We start from the raw sequence: 24,905 nt of genomic DNA, 5'->3' as shown, positions 1-24,905 counted from the left end.
GAGCCACCGCACCTGGCCTAATTTTTAAAATTTTTTTGTAGAGATAGGGTCTCAGCACATTGCCCAGGCTGGTCTTGAACTCCTGGGATCAAGCAATCCTCTCACCTCGGCCTACCAAAGTTCTGGGATTACAGGCATGAGCCACCATGCCAGGCCAGTTATATAACTCCTGTACCCATTCTAGATCAGGGGAAACCCAGGCTCCAAGAGGTTAAAAGACCTTCCTTCCTTCCTTCCTTCCTTCCTTCCTTCCTTCCTTCCTTCCTTCCCTCCCTCCCTCCCTCCCTCCCTCCCTTCTTTCTTTCCCTTTCTTTCTTTCTTTCTTTCTTTCTTTCTTTCTTTCTTTCTTTCTCTTTCTTTCTTTCTTTCTTTTTCTTTCTTTCTTTCTTTCTTCCTTTCTTCCTTTCTCTCTTTCTTCCTTTCTTTCTTTCCCTCTCTAGCCCAGGCTACAATCGACTCGGCTTGCTGCTGCCCGCGCCACAGACTGCCTGGGACTGCCGGCGCGTGCGACCGCTGCCTGCCTTTTCTCCTTTGGATGCAGGCACGCGTTCGCCATTCTTGGCCACGCTGGTCGCCAGCTCCTGACGCCGACTGCTCTGCCCGCCTCAGCCTCCCGAGGTACTGGGACTACAGACGGAATCTCGCTCACCCAGTGCTTGGTGTTGCCCGGGCTGGAGTGCGGTGGCGTGGTCTGGCCTCGCGGCAGCCTCTACCCCCCGGCCGCCTGCCTTGGCCTGCCAGGGTGCTGGGATTGCAACCCCTGCCCGGCCGCCGCCCCATCTGGAAAGTGAGGAGCGCCTCTGCCCAGCCGCCCCATCTGGGAGGTGAGGAGCACCTCTGCCTGGCCGCCCCGTCTGGGAAGTGAGGAGCGCCTCTGCCCGGCCACCCACCGTCTGGGAAGTGAGGAGCGCCTCTGCCCGGCCGCCCCGTCTGGGAAGTGAGGAGCGCCTCTGCCCGGCCACCCACCGTCTGGGAAGTGAGGAGCGCCTCTGCCCGGCCACCGTCCGGGAGGAAGTGAGGAGCGCCTCTGCCCGGCCGCCCCGTCCGGGAGGAAGTGAGGAGCGCCTCTGCCCGGCCGCCCCGTCCGGGAGGAAGTGAGGAGCGCCTCTGCCCGGCCGCCCCGTCTGGGAAGTGAGGAGCGCCTCTGCCCGGCCGCCCCGTCCGGGAAGAAATGAGGAGCGCCTCTGCCCGGGCGCCCCATCCGGGAAGAAGTGAGGAGCGCCTCTGCCCGGCCACCCATCGTCTGGGAAGTGAGGAGCGCCTCTGCCCGGCCACCCACCGTCTGGGAAGTGAGGAGCGCCTCTGCCCGGCCGCCCCGTCCGGGAAGAAGTGAGGAGCGCCTCTGCCCGGCCGCCCCGTCCGGGAGGAAGTGAGGAGCGCCTCTGCCCGGCTGCCCCGTCGGGAAGAAGTGAGGAGCGCCTCTGCCCGGCCGCCCCGTCCGGGAAGAAGTGAGGAGCGCCTCTGCCCGGCCGCCCCGTCTGGGAGGTGAGGAGCGCCTCTGCCCGGCCACCCATCGTCTGGGAGGTGAGGAGCGCCTCTGCCCGGCCACCCATCGTCTGGAAAGTGAGGAGCGCCTCTGCCCGGCTGCCTCATCTGGGAAGTGAGGAGTGCCTCTGCCCGGCCACCCATCGTCTGGGAGGTGAGGAGCGCCTCTGCCCGGCCGCCCATCGTCTGGGAAGTGAGGAGCGCCTCTGCCCGGCCACCCATCGTCTGGGAAGTGAGGAGCGCCTCTGCCCGACCACCCATCGTCTGGGAAGTGAGGAGCGCCTCTGCCCGGCCACCTATCGTCTGGGAAGAAGTGAGGAGCGTCTCTGCCTGGCCGCCCCGTCTGGGAAGTGAGGAGCGCCTCTGCCCGGCCACCTATCGTCTGGGAAGAAGTGAGGAGCGTCTCTGCCTGGCCGCCCCGTCTGGGAAGTGAGGAGCCCCTCTGCCCGGCCGCCCCGTGTCTGAGTAGAAGTGAGGAGCTCCTCTGCCTGGCCGCTCCGTCTGGGAGGTCTACCACGGAGGCCAGAAGCAATGTGGGGGCTGGACGTGGTGGCTCACGCCTGTGGTCCCAGCACTCTGGGGGGCGAGGTGGGTTGATCACTTCGGGCTAGGAGTTCGAGACCAGTCTGGCCAACTTGGCGAAACATGAAGAATACAACAGACAAACCAACCAACCAACTCAATGACAACAAAACAGGTCCACCCTGGAGTCATACTCTAATTTTTTCTATTTTCCTCCCTTTCTGATCCTTTATCCCACTTTCTTTTTCTTCCTCTTCCTTCTCCCTCTTCTTTGTCAAATAGAGGATTGAGTTATTATCACTGATCCATATAAAGTCCCTCTCTCATTTATTTTAACTCCCACCCCCATTTCTATTCCCCGACTTCCCATGTGCAACCTTCCTAATATGTTTGATACGCATCTTTTTGTTTGTATGTATTTTTAGAAAATGTTTATTGTTTTTGTATGCAAAAAAAATTAATAAAAAAAAATATATATATTAAAAAAAAAAAAAAAAAAAGACTTGTCCCAGGCTGGACGCAGTGGCTCACGCCTGTAATCCCAGCACTTTGGGAGGCCAAGGCGGGAGGATCACCTGAGGTCAGGAGTTTGAGACCAGCCTGACTAATATGGTGAAATCCTGTCTCTATTAAAAATACAAAAATTAGTCAGGCATGGTGGCGGGCGCCTGTAATCCCAGCTACTCAGGAGGCTGAGGAAGGAGAATCTCTTGAACCCAGGAGGCGGAGGTTGCAGTGAGCTGAGATCCTGCCACTGCACTCCAGCCTGGGAGATAGAGCGAGACTCTGTCTCAAAAAAAAAAAAAAAAAAAAAAGACTTGTCCCAAATAGAGCAGCAGAGAATCAGTGGAACCAAGTCTGGATCCAACGATTCTTCTTCCAGACTGCAAGGACCTTTTGTTTTGTTTTGTTTTAGAGCTGGGGTCTTGCTGTTGCCCTGGTTGGAGTGCAGTGGTGCAATCATACCTCACTGCAGACTGCAAGGTCTACAAATACTGCTGTAGGCCGGGTGCGGTGGCTCATGACTGTAATCCCAACACTTTGGGAGGCCAAGGTGGGTGGGTCTCTTGAGGTCAGAAGTTTCAGACCAGCCTGGCCAATATGGGGAAACCCCATCTCTACTAAAAATACAAAAATTAACTGGGCGTGGTTGTGGGTGCCTGTAGTCCCAGCTACTCGGGAGGCTGAGGCAGGAGAATTGCTTGAACTCGGGAGGTGGAGGCTGCAGTGAGCTGAGATCACAACACAGCACTCCAGCCTGGGTGACAGAGGAGACTCCATCTCAAAAAGAGAGAGAGAGACAGAAAGAAAGAAACTGCTGGAGACCCGATGCAGAGGCTCATGTTTGTAATCCCAGAGCTTCTGGAGGCCAGGGTGGGAGGCTTGCTTGAGACCAGGAGTTTGAGGCCAACCCTAAGCATCATAGTGAGACCCCATCTCTCCAAAATTAAAAATACAAAAATTAGCCACGTGGTGATGCGTGCCTGTAGTCCTAGCTACCCAGGAGGCTGAGACAGGAGGATTACTTGAGCCCTGAAGATTGAGGCTGCAGTGAGCCATGATTGCACTAATGCACTGCAGCCTGGGCCACAGAGCAAGACCGTTTCTTTCTTCCTTTTTTTTTTTTTTTTTTTGAGGCGGCGTTTCACTCTTGCTATCCAGGCTGGAGTGCAATGGCGCGGTCTTGGCTCACTGCAGCCTCCGCCTCCTGGGTCAAGCGATTCTCCCGCCTCAGCCTCCAAAGTAGCTGGGATTACAGGCACCTGTCACCACGCCCGGCTAATTTTTGTATTTTTAATAGAGACGGGTTTCACCATGTTGGCCAGGCTGGTCTCAAACTCCTGACCTCAGGTGATCTGCCCGCCTCGGCCTCCCAAAGTGCTGGGATTACAGGCGTGAGTCACCGCGCCCGTCTCAAGACCCTGTTTCTAAAATAAAAAGAAGAAAGAAGAGAAAATGCTGCTGGAAGGAGTAGGGCCTGAGTTAGTGGGAACAGCACGCACCACCTGGAGGAACTTGAAACCCTCAGTCCGGTGACCCGTTTGTGGGAGGACGTTGGTTGGAGGGGGACGGTCGCGCGCACAGGCCTGGGAGTCACAGACGCCTGACTCACTGCGCGCCTCGGGCAACTCTGTTCCTTGCCTGTAGAATGGGAGTGAAATTTGCTCCACCACGTGGGGCTCGTGGCAGGCAACGCTCGTTAAAGGCCAGCTGGTACTATTATGTTGATTACCCCCATTATTACCGTTAGTAACCAATTAATTAGTGTTGTTGCGTCCTCTCCGCGCCGGATCACGTCTCTCTAGGCCGGAGAGTCAGCGGACCCCGGAAGTCAGGGGACCCAGAGGCCAGCTCGGGCTCAGACCTCCCCCGAACCCCAAATCCAGAGCCCATTCCGCCCGCTCCACCCCGGCCCGCAGTGGGCTGTCCAGCTCCGGGTGGACTGGGGTGGCGCGGGCCTGGAGGCCGGGTCTGGGTGGGAGCCGGCGGTGCCCCCTGGTCCATTTCCTTCCCCAGTCTATGGGGGTGCCGGCCACTCACGCTGCGGGGTAGGGGGTCGCTCTCATACCCGGCGGGCGCTAGGACCGCGCGGGCGCCCGGCGTAGAGGCGGAACGAGCCCCGCGGCCACGCCCCTCCCTGGCGACTGGCTGCGGTTCCCCGGGGCGCGGCTCCGATTGGCTCAGGCGCCGGAACCTCTCCGCCCCGCCCCGCCCCGCCCGGCGCAGTCCCCCGGCTCTGGGGCCCGGCGGCCGCAGAGTCGAGCGTGGGGCGGACGCCGCGGACGTGGGTGAGGGCGCGGCCGTAGGAGAGCGGAGTGCGGGGTGCCCGGCGCGTGGTGGGGGTCCCCGGCGCCTCCCCCCACGGCACCCCAGAAGGCCTGGCCGGGGTACCCTCCGCGGAGCCCGGGGGTGGGGGGCGCGTGCCCGGCGCCGCGATGGGCCCGGGACCCCCAGCGGCCGGAGCGGCGCCGTCCCCGCGGCCGCTGTCCCTGGTGGCGCGGCTGAGCTACGCCGTGGGCCATTTCCTCAACGACCTGTGCGCGTCCATGTGGTTCACCTACCTGCTGCTCTACCTGCACTCGGTGCGCGCCTACAGCTCCCGCGGCGCGGGGCTGCTGCTGCTGCTGGGCCAGGTGGCCGACGGGCTGTGCACACCCCTCGTGGGCTACGAGGCCGACCGCGCCGCCAGCTGCTGCGCCCGCTACGGCCCGCGCAAGGCCTGGCACTTGGTCGGTAAGCGTCCTGGCCCCGCCACCTGTCGGGCAGCCCCTCCGAGACTCCGCGACCCGGGAGCCTCTTCCCTCTGACCCGTCACTCGCCGTCTGCCTGCCCCGGGATCGGAGTCTCCCCTCGGTCTGTCTGTCCTGTGCCCCGAGCCTCCCTGCACTGTCTGTCCTCGGCCTTAACCTCCCCTATGTATCTGTCTGCCCTATGAGCTGAGTCTTCACTCCTCTGCCTGTCCCCTGGCCTGAACCTCCCCTACCTGTCTGTCTGTCTGTGCCCATGGCCTGAGCCTCCTCCATCAGTCCCACCACCCAGCCCCCTCTCTCTGCCTGCCTGGGACCTAAGTCTCCCCTGTTTGTCTGCCCCATGAGCTGAGTCTTCACCGCTGTCTGTTCCGTGGCCTGAGCCTCCCCCGTCTGTCTGACTACCCAGTGGCCCCTCTGTGGTGTCACTCCTGAGCCTCCCCTGCCTATCCCACCATCCATCCTCCCCCGTCTGTCTGCCCCATGGCCTGAGCCTCCCCCGTCTGACTGTGCAGTGCCTCCCCCATGTGTCTGAGTGTGCAGTGCCTCCCTCATCTGTCCAACTGTGCAGGGCCTCTCTATCTGCCTGAGCCATGAGCCTCCCCAACCTGTCTGCTTGACTGCCCCGTATCTCCTGTCTGTCCCTTGGCCCAGCCTCCGCTGTCTGTCTGCCTCAGAGCTGCTGTCTGACCTGCAGGGCCGTCACCATCTGACTACATGACTTTCTAGTGTCAATGCCTTTGTCCTTTTGACCTCCCGGGCCACCCTGAACCCTCTGGAGGGTTGGTGGTGACTGCTGAGCGCCTCCTCTGTCAGTCTGTCTAGGCTGAGCTCGTCTATTAGGGTGACCAACTGGGACAGCTATGGCTGAGGGACAGTCAGGCACCCTAGAGCCTCCTCTCTCTGTCTGTTCTGCCAGGGCAACCTGGTGCGTGGGCGGTTTGAGGGTGCTGCCCCGGGAGTTGAGAGTTGGGAGCTGCCTGGGTGGGACTGGAGGGTCAGGGGTCTCTGCCCTGTTCTTGCATTGCCTCTGTCTGGCCAGGGTCGGGGACCCCCTAGGTCTGGGGGAGGTGCCCTGATTACAGAGGACTGTTGGGAGGGCAGGAGGCTGGCGTCATGGGCTGGGTCACCCTGCCCCAGTGCCCATCAATAAGACTGCAGGGCTGCCTCCCAGCGGCCCTTCTCTCCCCGCCCGGACCCTGGGCCTGAAGATAGTCGGCCTCCTTCGCTGCTCTTCTTGCCCTCACAGAAGAAGTGCCGGTTGCGTCCTGGCATTTGGGACACGTGGCGTTTCAGCAGGCAGGGCCAGGAATCCTGCTCAGTTCTTGGAATTCCAGGCCACAGGAGGGGCAGGCGGGTGCCTCCTCACCCTTGGGAACAATGACTGGGGTGGGTGGTTGGACCCAGGCTCTGGGTGATGACATTTTTTGCAAGAGGCAGTGCATCTTCAGTGGTCTGAGGGTGGCAGGCTCCGCAGCAGGCCCAGCTTGGGGACTGGAGTTTCATGTTTCCTATGTCCGTGCTATTCCCGGGTTACCTGAGGCGGCGGCAGACAGGGAGGGGACTCGCTGTCCCTTCCTTTTTGGTTACGTTGGGATTGGTTGCTGAGCGAAGCCCAGGGCTCCCAATGCCTCTTTGATCATAATAGTTAGATAAGCTCTTTGACAGACACACGGGATAATTTCTGGGCAGGCTGGGTGCAGTGGCTCACCCCTGTCATCCCAGCACTTTGGGAGGCCTCCTCACCTGAGGTCAGGAGTTTGAGACCAGCCTGGCCAACATGGCAAAACCCTGTCTCTACTAAAGTACAAAAATTAGCTGGGCATGGTGGCGCACGCCTGTAATCCCAGCTACTTAGGAGGCTGAGGCGGGAGAATCGTTTGAACCTGGGAGGCAGAGGCTGTAGTCAGCCGAGATCGTGCCACTGCACTCCAGACACAGTGAGAGTCTGTCTCAAAAAAAAAAACAAACAAAAAAACAAAAACAAGAAAACACACAGAAAAAGCAACTGAAGGCTTTATGTTTTTCCAAAGCAGGCCTCGGGGAACAGGTGGTCCAACTGGACACCAAGGCGTCCACCGTCACCCCTCTTCCCCGCCTCGGGGAGGGCACGTGCCCCGGGAGCTGAGAGTCGGGGGCCACCTGGGTGGGCCTGGAGGGTAAAGAGGGTCTGTTGGGAGCAGAAACCCAGGCAGACGCTCTTGATACCTGAGCAGGTGGCTTGAGTGAAGGTCATCCTGGCAATGGCACCCACTTCTGTATTTCACCCCCAAGTCTGGGGCTGGTGGCTAAGGACTCACTTTGCCCTTGAACAAGTCCTGGGGGGCTCCCTCCCAATCCTGAGAGGACCCTCAGAGTCAGACACAAACACTCCTGTGGGTGGGCAGATGGCACAAATGGGCTTCAGAAGGAAGGACATTAGCTTTGAGGTTTTGAAGGATGGGTAGGAGTGTGTGGAGGGGCGCATTCCAAGTAGCAGAAACAGCTGTGGAAAAGGTAGGAACAGTCCTCACTTTGAAGCCGCGGAAGCAGGAAGTGGTTCAGAGTAGACGGAGCTTTTGCTGGTGCCCACGTGAACTCTATCTTCTCAGCTCCCTGTGGGGCAGGAACTTTTTCTTGTTGTCGTTGTTGAAACAGAGTCTCAGTCTGGAGTGTAGTAGCAGGATCTCAGCTCACTGCAACCTTCGCCACCCGAGTTCAAAGGATTTTCGTGCCTCAGCCTCCTGAGTAGCTGGGACTCCAAGCGTGTGCCACCAAAGCCGGCTAATTTTTAAATTTTTAGTAGAGACAAGGTTTCACCATATTGTCCAGGCTGGGCTTGAACTCCTGACCTCAAGTGATCTGCCTGTCTCAGCCTCCCACAGTTGGGATTACAGGTGTGAGCAACCGCGCCTGGCCATGGGCAGGAACTTTCAGTACCCTACTTTCTCTTCTTTTTTTTTTTTTTTTTTTTTTTAGCCAGAGTCTTGCTTTGTCGTCTCCTGGGCTGGAAGGCAGTGGCGTGATCTCAGCTCACTGCAACCTCAACCTCCTGGGTTTAAGCGATTCTCCTGCCTCAGCCTCCCGAGTAGCTGGGACTACAAGCGTGTGCTACCACGCCCGGCTAATTTTTGTATTTTTAGTAGAGACAGGGTTTCACCATGTTGATCAGGCTGGTCTCGAACTCCTGACCTCAGGTGATCCATCCGCCGCAGCCTCCCAAAGTGCTGGGATTACAGGCGTGAGCCACCGCACCCGGCCTCTTCTTTTCTTTTCCTTTCTCTTTCTGTTTCATTTCTTTTCATTGTTTTTTTTTCTTTTTTTTTTTTTTTTTTTTTTTTTTTTTGAGAGATGGAGTCTCACTGCAAGCTCCACCTCCCGGGTTCAAGGGATTCTCCTGCCTCAGCCTCCCCAGTAGCTGGGACTACAGGCGCCCGCCACCACGCCCGGCTAATTTTTTTTGCATTTTTAGTAGAGATGGGGTTTCGCCCTGTTAGCCAGGATGGTCTCGATCTCCTGACCTCATGATCCGCTCGCCTCGGCCTCCCAAAGTGCTGGGATGACAGGCGTGAGCCACCGCGCCCGGCCTTGCTTTTTTTTTTTTTTCTTGACAGGGTCTCGCTCTGTTGCCCAGACTGGAGCGCAGTGGCACGATCACGACTCACTGCAGCCTCGACCTCCTGGGTTCAAGCAGTCCTCCCACCTCAGCCTCCCGAAGTGCTGGGATTACATGATCCACCACTCCTGGCCACTATCCCTGTTTTCTGAAAACTGAGGCCTAGAGAGGCACAGTCACTTGCCCAAGGTCCCCTGGCCAGGCAGCCTGGCCCCAGCAATGGTTAACCCAGACTGGCCAGCGGCAACAGGGAGTCCGGCCAGGAAGGGACCTTCTCACTGGAGTCCACAGTTCATGCTCTGCCCCCGGATGACCTCCCCCAGGACCCCAGGAATCTGTGCAAACCCTCCCAGGCCCTAGTTCCGGGGAAACCAGCAGGAGAGGCTGGTTTCGGTTTCACTTCCCAATTCCAGTTCTCTGGGGGCAGGCCCAGGGTCTGGGGATGAGGTCACCTCCGGAGCCTGGAGGGAGGAAGGAGGTCCAGCCGCCAGGCTTGGTACAGGGACCCTTCCAGGTGCCCCAGGCTGGCAGGAGGGGAGTGCAGGGCTGCAGGGAAGGAGCCTGGCTCCGGCTCACTCTAGAGGCCTTGATTTTCCCATCTGGAAAATGAGGATAATGACACCCACGCCTCCAGGCTGTGTCAGCGCCACTGTTGTTTTTCACTGCTCAGAAGATACTGAAGTAACAGCCGGTTCGGTGCTTCACACCTGTAATCCCAGCACTTTGGGAGGCCGAGGCAGGCAGATCACTTGAGGCCAGGACTTTGAGTTCAGCCTGGCCAACGTGGTGAAACCCCGTCCCTACCAAAAATATAAACATTAGCTGGGTGTGGTGAGATGTGGTGGCGGGCGCCTGTAATCCCAGCTACACGGGAGGCTGAGGTGGGAGAATGGCTTGAACCCGGGAGGCAGAGGCTGCAATGAGCTGAGATCGCACCACTGCACTCCAGCCTGGGCAACAGAGCGAGACTCTGTCTCAAAAAAAAAAAAAAAAAAAGGCCAGGCGCAGTGGCTCACGTCTGTAATCCCAGCACTTTGGGAGGCCGAGGCGGGTGGATCACCTGAGGTCAGGCGTTGGAGACCAGGCTGGCCAACATGGTGAAACCCTGTCTCTACTAAAAATACAAAAATTAGCTGGGTATGGTGGCACGGGCCTGTAGTCCCAGCTACTTGGGAGGCTGAGGCAGGAGAATCGCTTGAATCCAGGGGGCAGAGGTTGCAGTGAGCTGAGATCTCGCCACTGCACTCCAGCCTGGGCGACAGAGCAAGAATCTGTCTTTAAAAATATATATATACATATATATATATATATGTATATATATAATTTTTTTTTTTTGCCCGAGTTCCATGCTGGGTCTCCCCAGGCCCCTTGGAGGCTGCTGTCTGCAGAGGGAAGTTGGCAGGAAGCCGGCAGACAGAGAATTCCCGGGTGCTCTGAAGGGTGAGGTAGGGGCAGCAGGGGCCAGGAGAGAGGTTTTTGAGGAGGTGACATTCCCGCTGAGCCCAGAGGTGAAAAGGAGCCGGTCTTGCTAACTGTGAGAGAAAGAGAGCTTCCCGAAGAGGCACGCCCATGCAAAGGCCCGGGGGCAGGACCGCCTGGTGTGTTGAAGGACTGTGAGGAGACCTGCATGGCTGGAGCAGAGAGAGAAGGGGGAGAGACGGAAGGGCAGAGCAGGGCACGGAGGGGACAGGGCAGGTCGCAAAGGGCTTCGTGGGCTGCGGGGAGGATCTTACATTTGTTCCAAGGTATCTTAGGGGTTTTTTCTGAGGATGCGAAGAGCTGGGACTTGCCACAGCAGATGTCAGTTGGGGACAAGTGCTATTTCCAGACTGTCACTGGAGGCCAGGGCAGTCTGGAGGCCAGTGTTCCAGAGAGTGGTCACCTTAGGAGCTGACAGGGATGGCGGAGCTTAAGGAGGGCAGGGTCCAGCCCAGCCCCGCCCAGCCCCACCTGGGCCTCCCGCTTCCCGAGGCCCCATGGGAGGCTTGATAGTGGCCGAGGGGGAGGAGCTGGGGGGGGCTGTGGCTGTAACCGGGGCACCTGTTGGGGGCAGGTTTCCGGGGGACCCCCTGCGCCTGGGTTCTTCTGACTTGCAGGCTGAGCCCAGGCACCTGGTGTCAGATTCCCCTTTTGTCACCAGGGGCCATAAGCCTGGGGGACCCCGGCTGCAGACCCTCGCTCCTGCGTGACTCTGTGCATGGCGGGGGGGGGGGTGGCAGTCTCCATCTGCGCCTCAGTTTCCCTCTCTCTTCCCTCCGTATCCTCACCCTGGGAACCCTGGCTGGTGCGGGACGGCCCTGTGACTGACCACCCCACCCGTCCACAGGCACTGTCTGCGTCGTGCTGTCCTTCCCCTTCATCTTCAGCCCCTGCCTGGGCTGCGGGGCGGCTACACCCGAGTGGGCTGCCCTCCTCTACTACGGCCCGTTCATCGTGATCTTCCAGTTTGGCTGGGCCTCCACACAGATCTCCCACCTCAGCCTCATCCCGGAGCTCGTCACCAACGACCATGAGAAGGTGGAGCTCACGGCACTAAGGTGGGAGCCTGGGCACCGTCCCCCACGGGCAGGGTGGGCCCCGGCTCGGCGTATCGGTCAGTGGCACTGTGTAATGAGTGGCCACAGACTCGGCAGCTCAAGACCACGCCGTCTTTTATGTTTATTTTTTTGAAAGGGGGTCTCACTCTGTTGCCCAGGCTGGAGTGCAGTGGTGTGATCTCGGCTGACTGCAGCCTCAACCTCCTAGGCTCGTGATCCTCCTGCCTCAGCCTCCTGAGTAGCTGGGACTACAGGAGTGTGACACTACACCCAGCTGTTTTTTAAAGTTTTTGTAGGCTGGGCACAGTGGCTCACACCTGTAATCCCAGCACTTTGGGAGGCCGAGGCGGGTGGATCACGAGGTCAGGAGATCGAGACCGTCCTGGCTAACACAGTGAAACCCCATCTCTACTAAAAATACAAAAAATTAGCCAGGTGCAGTGGTGGATGCCTGTAGTCCCAGCTACTCGGGAGGCTGAGGCAGGAGAATGGTGTGAACCCAGGAGGCGGAGCTTCCAGTGAGCCAAGATCGCGCCACTGCACTCCAGCCTGGGCAACAGAGTGAGACTCTGTCTCAAAAAAAAAAAAAAAAAAAAAAGTTTTTGTAGAGATGGGATCTCACTATATTGCCCAGGCTGGTCTTAAACTCGGGCTCAAGCGATCCTCCTGCCTTGGCCTCCCCAAGTGCTGGGATTACAGGCGTGAGCCACCACACTTGGCCATCACACATTTCTCCTCTCACAGTTTCTGGGGGTCAGGAGTCCAGCATGGCTGAGCTGGGGGGAGAGGGCTGTTGTGCTTCAGGGTCTATCTTGAGCCTGCATTCAAGGGGTTGCCCAGGGCTAGCGTCTTATGGAAGGCTGGGGGCGGTCCCTCCTCTGTGCTCACATGGTTGGTGGCAGAATTTGTGGTCTTGCACCTGTGGAGATCATGGTGGCTGCTGCTTCTGAGGCCAGCAGGGAGAATCTCTGATCCCAGGAAGCCCTAAGCCCTCTCTCCCAAAGGATCGCCTGATTTGGCCAGGCCCACCCATAATAGTCTCCCTTGAGACAGAATCTCCCTCTGTCAGCCAGGCTGGAGTGCAGTGGCACGATCTCGGCTAATTTTTTTTTGTATTTTTAGTAGACATGGGGTTTCACCATGTACCATGTTGGCCAGGCTGGTCTCGAACGCCTGACCTCAGGTGATCTGTCCGCCTTGGCCTCCCAAAGTGCTGGGATTACAGGAGTGAGCCACTGCGCCTGGCTTTTTTTTTTTTTTTTTTTTCTTTTTGACAAGAGTCTCACTCTGTCACCCAGGCTGGAGTGCAGTGGCACCATCTCGGCTCACTGCAACCTCCACCTACTGGGTTCAAGTGATTCTCCTGCCTCAGCCTCCCGAGTAGCTGGGACTACAGGCACCCGCCACCACCCCCGGCTAATTTTTATATTTTTAGTAGAGATTGGATTTCACCGTGTTGGCCAGGCTGGTCTTGAACTCCTGACCTCAGTGATCTGCCCGCCTCAGCCTCGCAAAGTGCTGGGATTACAGGCATGAGCCACCGCGCCTGGCCAGTAGTCTCCCTGTGGACACACCCGAGCTGACCAAGGTCCTTGGTTATAACACACTGCAAAGTCCCTTTCCCTCTGCCATAGAATGCCACTTAGCCCTGGCTACATCCTGGGAGTAACATCCATGGTGGACTTACAGGTCCTGCCGCCACGGGGAGGGGATGGGACAGGCAGGCTTCTCTGGGGCTGCCTTAGAATTCTTTCTGTTACACCTGGATACAGCGGTTGCCCGGCTTATCCGCTAACTTGCTAGAGGTGCTGGAAGAGGTTCTTCTGGTTATGAGGATGATGTTTTGAGCACCTGCTGTGTGCTTGGCTTAGTTCTAGGCCCTTAACATGAATCTCAACTTCTTTAATCCTCCTTGTGAGCTGGGAGGTGGGAACTGTTCTCTCCCGCGTATTCCAGAGGAGGACTCAGCCCCAGCTGGTGCCCAAAGCCAGGGTCCGCACAGTGCCTTCGTGTTGAGGGAGCCCGTTGTCTCCACATCTGCCTGTGTATCACCAGCTCCGCCCACTCTGGCCTCCTCCCCAACCCCGGATTTGAGTTCCCCATTATGGCCATGAGACAGAGGTGCAGGCGCTAACGACACAGGTTGCCCAATGCCCAGGGCCCGAGGGCCCCATCTGACCGGGGCCAGACCCCAGGCACTTCCTACGTGCCATCGCTTTGCCAGCTGACCCCCTGCTGTGCTCACGTGGCCTCCGGAGGTGGCATGGTTCCCGCTTTCAGAAAGAGAGACTGATTTGTGGTGGGATTCCAAGGGCCCCCTGGGGGGCTCTGTGCCTGGCCGGGCTGCGGGCAGGGGCTGGCCTGGATGCTTCTAGACCAGGGAGCCCTCGCCCTGTAGCTGCCCAGCATCTGGGGAAGAAGAATTCTTGAATTCTGGCCTCCGAGTCTCTGGGCTCTCAGACTTTTGGGTTGTAGCCTGGACTCCGCTTGGCCGAGTCACTGCACCCTGGTCTAGGCACAAAGGGTGGAGCTGCGGGTCACTGCTGTCCCGCGTTAGATAATGTGCAGGCTGGGGAAACTGAGGCCAGCACGGGCTTCCTGGAGGCCACCCAGTGTGGCAGTGGTTGGAATCACCTGTCAGTCAGGGGTTCCTCAGGCCTCTCTGATGGTGCAGCCATGTGGGGAGGAAGTGGCCCTGGTTCCTGGCATCTTGTTGAGTCCCTGCCCGCCTGCCCGCCAGGTATGCGTTCACCGTGGTGGCCAACATCACCGTCTACGGCGCTGCCTGGCTCCTGCTGCACCTGCAGGGCTCGTCACGGGTGGAGCCCGCCCAGGACATCAGCATCAGCGACCAGCTAGGGGGCCAGGACGTGCCCGTGTTCCGGGTGAGTCGCCTGAAGTCCTCAAGCCAGGGGTGGGGGCTGGGTCAGCTGCCACTGACTGCTTCTGCCGGGTCCCCAGAACCTGTCCCTGCTGGTGGTGGGTGTCGGCGCTGTGTTCTCACTGCTGTTCCACCTGGGCACCCGGGAGAGGCGCCGGCCGCACGTGGAGGAGCCAGGCGAGCACACCCCCCTGTTGGCCCCTGCCACCGCCCAGCCCCTGCTGCTCTGGAAGCACTGGCTCCGGGAGCCAGCTTTCTACCAGGTGCGTGCTGGGGGCGGTGGGGCTGGCGTGGACCTTCTCTCCCACCCACCGGGCCTTTGCTCTGTGGGGCAGCTGCGTCCAGACACACAGCACATGCAGCCCCTGGTGCAGCCCACACCGGGGCAGACATCACTCATCAAGTGCTGCTTTCCTCTCCCTGGCCCCCCCCCACTGGGCAGTCACTACCAATGGATCAAATGCCAGTTGCAGGGCACCCACCCCGGCCCCGATGTCCCCTGCTGGTGGGAGTGGAGAAGGCCCTCCTGACCCCTGCCAGTCCCTCTGTCGGTCTGCCCACAGGTGGGCATGCTGTACATGACCACCAGGCTCATCGTGAACCTGTCCCAGACCTACATGGCCATGTACCTCACCTACTCCCTCCACCTGCCCAAGGTGAGCAGATTGGGGCAGGGACGCTGGGATGGGACGGCGCCAACCTGGCGAGCCATGACTGACACGCCATGCCTGGCTCTGCCTCTGCAGAAGTTCATCGCGACCATCCCCCTGGTGATGTACCTCAGCGGCTTCTTCTCCTCCTTCCTCATGAAGCCTGTCAACAAGTGCATTGGGAGGAACGTGAGTAGGCGGGGACCGGGGACAGCCGGGGCGGAGGACGGGGTGCCCTGCAGCCCAGATCCCACCTGCTCCGGGTTCCAGTCTCAGATGCTCCCAGACCTCCGAGTTCCCGCCTTGTAGAAGCCCCAGATCTAGGCCGGGCGCGGTGGCTCACGCCTGTAATCCCAGCACTTTGGGAGGCCGAGGCGGGCGGATCACGAGGTCAGGAGATCGAGACCATCCTGGCTAATGTGGTGAAACCCCGTCTCTACTAAAAATACAAAAAAAATTAGCCGGGCGTGGTGGCGGGCACCTGTAGTCCCAGCTACTCGGGAGGCTGAGGTGGAAGAATGGCGTGAACCCGGGAGGCAGAGCTTGCAGTGAGCCGAGATCGCACCACTGCACCCAGCCTGGGTGACAGAGCGAGACTCTGTCTCAAAAAAAAAAAAACAAACAAAAAAAGGGAGCCCCGGATTTGGGAATGAGGAATTCTAGGATCCTGGCTTCTGTGTGTCTTGAGTTTATACACTTGCAGCCATAGAGCTCTGGCGCTTTCTGTCCACCCTGTGCAGCTACTGAGGGCTTGAAATGTGGCCGTGGGGACTGAGGCGAGTCCGTCGTTTGCTTTCGTTTTAACTGACCTGCCTTTAGGCAGAATAGCCACATGTCTCCAGCCGCTACGGCGTGGACAGAAAGCACAGCTTCAGCAGGGCGGATCTGCAGAGCCTTGGACTTGTCAGGGCCAGAGCCAGGGCTCCTTAGGGGACCATCCAGCTCATGCCTTGTTTGCTGGGGTTGGGGGTAGGGGTGGCGGATTGAAGACCAGAGAGGGCGGGCGCCAGGCTTGGGGGCACCCAGTGGCATGGGCCTGACCCTGGGGCTGTCCCTGCAGATGACCTACTTCTCTGGCCTCCTGGTGATCCTGGCCTTTGCCGCCTGGGTGGCGCTGGCGGAGGGACTGGGTGTGGCCGTGTACGCAGCGGCTGTGCTGCTGGGTGCTGGCTGTGCCACCATCCTCGTCACCTCGCTGTCCATGACGGCTGACCTCATTGGTCCCCACACGGTAGGGCTGGTAGTCGGGCGGGGGAGGCCGGGGCCTAGATCTCGGGGTGCACACTGACCACCTTGCCTGTGTCTCCACAGAACAGCGGAGCGTTCGTGTACGGCTCCATGAGCTTCTCGGATAAGGTGGCCAACGGGCTGGCAGTCATGGCCATCCAGAGCCTGCACCCTTGCCCGTGAGTGCCGCTGTTCGTTCATTCATTCTTTTGTTCAGCAAGAGGGTATTAAGCGCCTGCTGTGTGTCCAGCAGTGTTCTGGGTCTGGGCATCCAGCTGTGGACCAAGGACACCCACCCCAGTGGGAGTCATAGGCCGGGGAGACGTCTCGTGTCTTCCACTGAGCACTTCATTTATTCATTCAACAAACGTTGGGTCCGTGTGTGCAGTGCTGAAGACACCGTGCAGAAATAGATCGGGGGTGAGCCCAGCTGGAAGGCAGCCCCGAGTCCGTGTAACCCAGACCCACAGAACTCAGGGTTCAGACACGGATGGTTCTAGACCACGGCATCACAGCATTTACGCCTGTAGAGACCCAGGGCTTGGAAACCAAAGCCGGTCTGGGCCTGGCGCAGAGCCAGCTGTGTTAATAGTCACAGAGGTGAACGTGTGGTTGGGACCGGCGTGGGTGGTGTGTAAAGGTGAGAAGCCTGGACAGCCAGGGCAGGAAGTCAGGGAGGGCTTCTTGGAGGAGGTGACGTGGACCTGACACCTGCAGGATGTCAGAGCATTCCAGGCCAATGGGGAGGGACAAGTAGTGCCAAAGCCCTGGGGCGGGACCACACGTGGCGTGTTGGAGGAACAAGGAGGAGGCCCGTGTGGCTTGAGCAGAGGGAGGAGGGGAGGGCAGAGAGGGGACGGGGCAGGTCGTGCAGGGCCTGCTGGGCCATGGGGAGGACTTGGGCGCCATGGAGAGCTGTGGGCAGAAGACGGACAGGCCTTGACCCAGGCGCTCACAGACGCCCTCTGGTGGTTGCTGCCGGGAGGACAGCTGGTGGGGGAGAGGGTGGAGCCTGGGACCAGGGTCGGGGGCGGGGGGTGCGGGCGGGCCATGCTGGGGCTGGACCATGGGCAGACAGGGAAGGGGAGACGTGGTGGATTCGGCATGGACGCTGGAGGCCAGGCCGACAGGACTGGCCGAGCTGTTGGGTGTGGGACAGGAGGGAGGGAGTTGCAGGGACCCCAGCTCCTGGCTTGGACGGGATGGAGCCGCCGTCGGGTTGGAGGGGAGGAACAGTTTCAGCTTGGGTCGGGGGGTCCCCGCGGTGCCTACTCATCCCCCGCCTCCTCCCACAGCTCGGAGCTCTGCTGCAGGGCCTGCGTGAGCTTTTACCACTGGGCCATGGTGGCCGTGACGGGCGGTGTGGGCGTGGCCGCTGCCCTGTGTCTCTGCAGCCTCCTGCTGTGGCCGATCCGCCTGCGACGCTGTGAGTCCCGGCCCATCCCTCCCTTCCGAGACACCACACCAGGGTGGGGGCAGGGGCGGGGGTGGGCGTGGGCACCACCACACCCTCTCTAATGCCATTTCCACCCCTCCCTTGCAGGGGACCGTGACCCCCGGCCTTGACTCCTGACGGCCTCCTGCACCTGTGCAAGGGAACTGCAGGGACGCACAAGGATGCCCCCCAGGGCCTTGGGGAGAAGCCCCCACTGCCCCTCACTCTTCTCTGGACCCCCACCCTCCATCCTCACCCAGCTCCCAGGGATGGGGTCGGTTGAGGGCAGCAGGGATGCCCGCCAGGGCCTTCTGAATCCAGGGGCTTGCAAGGACCCCGTGGGTTTTGAGGGTGCCCCATTCTAATCCATCCCAGCCCTCTGGAGGATTTGGGTGCCCCTCGGCAGGGAGCAGGAAGTAGGAATCCCAGAAGGATCTGGGGGAACCCTAACCCTGAACTGAGTCCAGTTCACCCCTCATCTCTGGCCTGCAGGAGACTCAGCCACGGGGTGGTGGGCTGGGCCTGGACCCCGCCGTGGTGGGCAGCAGGGCTGCCCAGCAGGCTTGGTGGACTCTGCTGGCAGCGAATAAAGAGATGACAGTGGCCTGGCTCCTGTCTGCCGGGGTGGTGCCCTGAGCAGGGGTAGCCCAGGCATCTCAGCCCTGCCCTGGTTGTGGGCAGCCGGCGAGCCCAGCGTCTGCCTCTGTCCCGAGCCTCTGGTCCCCTGGGACTAGGTTAGTGCCCCCTCATCTGGGTGCAGAGAGTGGGTGCGTCCTGGCAGCATGCGTTTATCGGGGAGTGGGCGTGAGGGAAGGCGGGGGCTGCTGGCAGGTGGAGGGGTAGTACAGTTCCAGGCCCTGCTCCCAGTAGTTCTGGGCGGTGCCGGGTGGGCGCTGGGGTGCGGGGTAGGCACGTAGTCTGATGCCCTCCACAGTGGCTCCACCCTGTACCGGTTCCTTTTGATCACTGTGGGTGGGACCCGGGTCACCATGTGCCCCCACCTCCTCGCCGTTGGCCAGCAAGGGGCTCCTGGACCTCCCCGGGCATTTTCACCCTGGCCTAGGTGGCCTCGTCCCCCTGGCCTCCCAGGGACCTGCCCTGCACCTGACTTCACCATATTCCTTGCCCCGGATTGGCCTGTCTTTCCATAGTGCGCTCCCCCACCGGGTGCTGGGGGCCTGGTACCGGGCAGGGATGATGGGGTCGTGCCAGACAGTCTCCCGCAGGTGCTGGGTGTAGGCTGTGGTGGGACAGGGGCTGGCAGTCATTCCTGTCCCCCTCCAGCAGGCCCGGTGCCCAGGGCGGGGGGGGGGTGGTGGGCACTCACCCGATGGCATGCTGCGCTCACGGTGTTGGTAGCAGCCGTGCCAGCGGTTGTAGGCCTCGCAGAAGGGGCTGGCCGGGGCCCGCGGCAGGTTGTACCAGGCTTCCCAGGCGTCCGAGTTGGTCAGGCCTGTGTACCACAGCTGGCCGGCTGCGTCCTGTCCCATGGGTGTGTACTTCCAGCATATGGCCTGCCTGATGGCTGGTGGCCAGCGGGGACCCTCCAGGGACAGGTAGTCATCGCTGAGGGTGGGCAGGGGGCAGAGACTGAGCCCATGTCTACAGCAAGTGCTTTGACCCCTTTGCGATGTCTGCCAGGGTGGACGATGTACAGGCCTGGCCCATGGCGTGGGGCCTCCCTCCCTCGCCACTTGGTGTCTGTCCTTCAGCCCTGGACCCCTCACCCCAGAGCGGGTGCTTGAGGAGAGAGGCTGACTCCCCCTCTCCCCACACATCGCACCCCAAGCACCCAAGTCAGCACTAAACCTTTCTCTTCTGAGCTTTTCTTGCCTGGAGAAGAGGGAGGGGAGAGGACGAGGGCCCTGGCTACTCCTGGGTTCCTACAGTCCTTGTCCAGCCTCCAAGACCCACAAGTCCCTTCCTCTGGGAAGCCCCGCTGGCCTGGAGGTGCACCAAGAAGTGGTCTGGGGCTGGCACTGAGCCATGGCCCAGGGAAGACTGGAGGACCCACTAGGCCAGGTCTGTGGCTCATGCTTGTGAACCCAGCACTTTGGGAGGCTGAGGCAGGTGGATCATTTGAGGTCAGGAGTTCGAGACCACCCTGGCCAGCATGGTGAAACCCCACCTCTACTAAAAATATGAAAATTAGCCAGGCATGAGGGCGGGGGGGCGCCTGTAATCCCAGCTACTCGGGAGGCTGAGGCAGGAGAATCGCTTGAACCCGGGAAGTAGAGTTTGCAGTAAGCTGAGATCGTGCCACTGCACTCCAGCCTGGGCAACAGAGTGAGACTCTTCTGTCTCAAAAACAAAAAAGAGACTCAGAAATGTTTTATGCTTTGACCTTGCTCTTGGGAATATGTCCCAAGAAAGTCACCCCAGAGAACAAGGTTGTTGGCCCCAAGATAGTCTGGCAGGGCTCAATCTCATCTGCCCTGCACGGAAAGCCTGGTTCCAGCTCTCATGGCAGGAACTCGGCTTAAATCCTGACTAGACGCCCAGGTGCCTACAGAACATGGGAGTAGCCTGGTCAGTTACAGAGCCTGTTTGAGGGACCCCACATAGACATGGCTTTTCCACTAGAAAGGCAATTTCAAGATCTGGGGAACCTCCCCCTTTTGAAATGAATTGCAAGACACGTGTAGCTTTTAAAACGCAATTAAAACAGCACAAAATTGGCTGGGCGCGGTGGCTCATGCCTGTAATCCCAGCACTTTGGGAGGCCGAGGCAGGTGGATCACCTGAGGTAAGGAGTTCGAGACCAGCCTGGCCAACATGGTGAAACCCCGTCTCTACAAAAAATACAAAAATTAGCCAGGCATGGTGATGGACACCTGTGGTCCCAGCTACTCGGGAAGCTGAGGCAGGAGAATTAGCTTGAACCCGGGAGGCGGAGGTTGCATTGAGGCAAGATCGCGCCACTGCACTCCAGCCTGGGTGAGAGCGAGACTCTGTCTCAACACAAAAAGCAATTAAAACAGCACAGAATAATATTCAAAGAGAAATGAGCCCCTCACCTCTGCTGTCGGCCCCGTACCCACCTGCCACTCACTACTTTCTGGTGTTTCCTCCCAGGAGCAGGTGGTACCTGCACCCACCCCCGTTATTACACACTTGCGGGAGCCCGTTCACTGCATCTCCTTTTTTTTTTTTTTTTAAATAGAAATAGGGTCTCGCACCGGGTGCGGTGGCTCATGCCTGTAATCCCAGCACTGTGGGAGGCCGAAGCAGGTGGATCATGAAGTCAGGAGTTTGAGACCAGCCTGGCCAACATGGTGAAACACCATCTCTACTAAAAATACAAAAATTAGCCGGGCGCCTTTAATCCCAGCTACTCAGGAGGCTGAGGCAGGAGGATCGCTAGAACCCAGGAGGCAGAGGTTGCAGTGAGCAGAGATCATTCCACTGCACTCCAGTCTGGGCAACAGATCGAGACCCTCTTTTTTTTTTTTTTTTGAGACAGAGTCTTGCTCCGTTACCTAGGCTGGAGTGCAGTGGCACGATTTCGGCTCACTGCAGCCTTGACCTCCTGGGCTCAAGTGATCCCCCCACCTCAGCCTCCCAAGTAGCTGGCATTACAGGCACGTGCCACCATGCCTGATTTTTTTTTTTTTTTTTTTTTGAGACAGAGTCTTGCCCTGTCACCCAGGCTGGAGTGCAGTGGCGTGATCTCAGCTCACTGCAACCTCCGCCTCCCAAGTTCAAGTGATTCTCCTGCCTCAGCCTCCCGAGAAGCTGGGATTGCAGGTGCCTGCCACCACACGCGGCTAATTCTTGTATTTTTAGTACAGACGGGGTTTCACTATCTTGGCCAGGCTGGTCTTGAACTCCTGATCTCGTGATCCACCCGCCTCGGCCTCCCAAAATGTGGGGATTACAGGCGTGAGCCACTGTGCCTGGACTTTTTTTTTTTTTTTTTGAGACGGAGTTTCGCTCTTGTTGTCCAGGCTGGAGTGCAATGGCACGATCTCGGCTCACTGCAACCTCTGCCTCCCAGGTTCAAGTGATTCTCCTGCTTCAGCCTCCCGAGTAGCTGGGATTACAGGCATGAGCCACCATGCCTGGCTAATTTTGTATTTTTAGTAGAGACAGGGTTTCACCATGTTGGTCAGGCTGGTCTCAAACTCCTGACCTCAGGTGATCCGCCTGCCTCGGCCTCTTAAAGTGCTGGAATTACAGGCTGAGCCACTGCGCCTGGCTGCCTGGTTGATTTTTTAATTTTTTATAGAGATGGGGTCTCACAGCTAGGCGCAGTGCCTCACGCCTATAATCCCAGCACTTTGGGAGGCCAAGGTAGGCAGATCATGAGGTCAGGAGATCGAGACCATCCTGGCCAACACCTCGTCTCTACTAAAAATACATAATTAGCCAGGCGTGGTGGCGCATGCCTGTAATCCCAGCTACTTGGGAGGCTGAGGCAGGAGAAAGGCTTGAGCCAGGGAGCTGGAGGTTGCAGTAAGCCAAGATTGCACCATTGCACTCCAGTCTGGCAACAAGAGTGAGACTCCGTCCAAAAAAAAATAAAATACAAAAATTAGCTGGGCATGTAGCACAAACCTGTAGTCCTAGCTACTCAGAAGGCTTGAGACGGGAGAATCCTTGAACCTGGGAGGCAGAGGTTGCAGTGAGCCAAGATTGTGCCACTGCACCCTAGCATGGGCAACAGAGTGAGACTGTATCAAAAAAAAAAAAAAAAAGAGAGATGGGTCTCATTATGTTGCTCAAGCTGGTCTTGAACTCCTGGGCTCAAGTGATCCTCCTGTCTCAGCCTCCCAAAGTGCTGGGATTACAGGTGTGGGCCACCATGCTCAGCCACCATCTTGGTTTAATTTCTTTCCTTGGAAATGGAGCAAAGGGCTTTCACTCTTCTTTTTCATGGCTGCATAGTATTCCATAATTATTTAAACAATTGCTAATAGACACTGTATTGGGGTGACTGGTATACCCCCAAAATCACATCTGCCCAGAGCCTCAGGACATGGCCTTGTCTGGAAATGGTTTTAGCAGATGTAGCTAAGATGAAGTCACCCTGTGTTAGGATGGCCCCAAATCCAGTGCCTGGAGCCCTTATAAGGAGAGGGAAACTTGGATGCAGACAGGAAGGCCGGGTGAAGACAGAAGCAGAGACCGGGGGCCAAGGAGTGCCTGGGGTTGCCCAGAGCCACCACAGGCTGCGAGAGGTGTGGGACAGACTCCCTCAGCCACAGAAGGGCCCAGCCCCACACACGCCTGGATTTCAGAGGGCGGACATTTCTGTGGCCGAAGCTTCCAGTGCATTTGCAGTCCTTGGAAATGGCCAGACACATTTGTTCTCGGCCTGTCTCCAGGTCTGTGGCCCCCACAGTGAGCGGCCACAGGCCGGAGGGGAACAGGAAGAGCTGAAGGGGACGTCACACACATGAGCCTTTTAGGAATAATGAGTGACACGTGCAAGACCCCAAACCAAACCCCATGTAACCTGATACCCAGGGAGGGAGGGAGGGGCTGGGAGGGGCTCACCTGTAGAGAGGTGCTCACCTGTAGAGCGGTGCTGGGAAGCTGGCCTCGAGGATCCCCGAGGGGACACAGGGCTGGGCAGCCTCTTGCCTCAGGGTTTGCATGTCTGCCTGGGTCCCCAGGGCTCCTGCCAGGAAGGCCTCTGAGGCCACTGTTGACAGCATAAAGGCCACCCAGTGTCTCGGCAACCATGCTGACCGCTCCCTTCTCCCAGCTGCGGGGCGAGGTGGCCTCAAGGGAGGGGAGGGCTGGAGAGTCGTTCTGAGTAACAACTGGGGGTGACACAGTGTGGGTGGGCAGGGGCAGGGCCAGGGCCACTGCCAGGTGGGGTCTGTGGCCATGAGCCCCCAGCTCTATGCACCCCCAACCTGGGGTCTGGCCTCTCCATCTCCACACCCCCTTGAGGGGCTTCTGTCTCCCCCTGCACCTTCGATCGCAGGCACCTGGCACCCCAGCTCCTCTCTCCTCACCCATTCACATCCAGTCCGTTTGTAAAATACACCCAGGATGAGACCTGCACACGGCGCCTCACAGCAGCACAATTTGTGACAGCCCGGGGCAGAGAACACCGAACACCCAGTGAGGGTGAGGGGATCAGCACGGCGCGGCCACCCACGCACTGGAACGAGACTCAGCCACGAGGAGGTGCAAAGCTCTGACCCAGGCCACAGTGCAGATGCACCTTGAGGATGTCACACTCAGTGACAGACGCCAGACACAGAAGGGCACGCTGTGATCCCATTTCTAAGAAATGTCCAGGACAGACCGATCCACAGAGACAGGGAGAGGATTCGTGGGTGCCGGGACTGGGGAGGGGGATCTTAGGATGACTAGGTGACGTAATGGGGACAGGGCTGCCTTCTGGGTGATAAGAATGTTCTGGAATCAGAGGGGGTGGCTGCACGGAGTGGTGAAGGTACTGAACATGCCACCTCACTGTAAGATGGTAGATTTTGTATTTTACCACAATAAAAAGCAAAACAAAACAAAACAAAAACATAAAACGAAAACCAACAAACATCCAGAAACCTCCTGCCCTGCCCCTCCTCTGGCTGGGCCCGGCCTTGGGTGGGGGCGGAAACTGCACCCTGGTCTCAGCTTCCCCTGCCCATGTCAGGTCCCCACAAAGCCGACTCTGCCTTTCCCATCTGGACACGCACCCAGGAGCCCCACTCCCTTAGGGTACGTGCCCAAGTCCTCCCTGAGGCCCACAAGGCCCTGCACGCCCTGCCCTCCTCTCCTCACTCTGTTCCTCCCGCATACCAGGTGCCGTCCTGCCCCAGGGCCTTTGCATGGCTATGCCCTTTGCCTCTCACCCAGGCGTCCCTGCCTCCTCCAGCCCTGGCTGAAATGCTAGGCTTGTGGTGAGCCTCTGATCCAAGGCCGCCCTTTGCCAGGGCCCCCTCTCCATCCTTGTGATGCCGCCTCCTCACTTCCTCATAAGCTCCTCTGTCTCTGGGCTGTGCCCCCCATGCCAGCTCCACATGGGCCAGGTCTGCTCGGTTTCATCATCTCCAATGCCCAGGACGGGGCCTGCCCCGGCTCCCTCACCCTATTCTCAGGCACTGCGCAAGAGCGAGCCTCAAAACCACCTGGGGCCTCCTGGCAGCCAGGTACCCACACAGCCTCCCCTGCAGCCCCTGGCCCCAAGGCCTCCTGGCTCCCTCAGCCACTTCCCACCATTCCTCCTGTTCTCCTCCCAGACCCCGGGGAGGCACCAGCACCCCCTGGGCCAGGCTCCTGCCTCCTGCACCTCTCATCGCAGAACCTGTGGCAGCCTGAGTTTTTCAATTCTTTCCTTCTCACTGCACCAGCTACATTCCAGGATC

The 24,905-nt window shown here is 59.0% G+C and overlaps 2 protein-coding genes across 4 annotated transcripts; one reads left to right on the top strand and one right to left on the bottom strand.

Annotated features, from left to right (window-relative positions):
• The first annotated feature begins 4,743 nt into the window (after window positions 1–4,743).
• MFSD12 (major facilitator superfamily domain containing 12) lies at window positions 4,744–18,183 on the top strand. 3 transcript variants are annotated; one of them, XM_055247493.2, is made up of 10 exons: window positions 4,746–5,241; window positions 11,177–11,387; window positions 14,128–14,272; window positions 14,349–14,531; window positions 14,832–14,924; window positions 15,015–15,107; window positions 15,979–16,149; window positions 16,230–16,324; window positions 17,441–17,571; window positions 17,689–18,183. In XM_055247493.2, the coding sequence occupies exons 1-10, from the start codon at window positions 4,944–4,946 to the stop codon at window positions 17,709–17,711; spliced, it is 1,443 nt and encodes a 480-aa protein (XP_055103468.1). In that variant the 5' UTR covers window positions 4,746–4,943; the 3' UTR covers window positions 17,712–18,183. The 3 variants fall into 3 exon arrangements, with proteins under 3 accessions (XP_063476750.1, XP_063476749.1, XP_055103468.1); XM_063620680.1 differs by lacking the exon at window positions 14,349–14,531 and having other exon boundaries at window positions 4,744–5,241; XM_063620679.1 differs by lacking the exon at window positions 15,979–16,149 and having other exon boundaries at window positions 4,745–5,241.
• Window positions 16,475–24,016, bottom strand: TEKTIP1 (tektin bundle interacting protein 1). Its single transcript, XM_055247233.2, is given in 5 exon segments — window positions 16,475–18,484; window positions 18,487–18,546; window positions 18,695–18,820; window positions 18,908–19,146; window positions 23,098–24,016. Coding segments are annotated over 5 exon segments (861 nt in total). The 5' UTR covers window positions 23,418–24,016; the 3' UTR covers window positions 16,475–18,368.
• Between the last annotated feature and the right edge of the window lie 889 nt (window positions 24,017–24,905).

The sequence above is a fragment of the Symphalangus syndactylus genome, chromosome 17, assembly GCF_028878055.3.
Source record: "Symphalangus syndactylus isolate Jambi chromosome 17, NHGRI_mSymSyn1-v2.1_pri, whole genome shotgun sequence".
NCBI lineage: Eukaryota > Metazoa > Chordata > Mammalia > Primates > Hylobatidae > Symphalangus > Symphalangus syndactylus.
The sequence above is the reverse complement of the archived record's forward strand: the minus strand, read 5'-3'. Positions and strand labels throughout refer to the sequence as shown.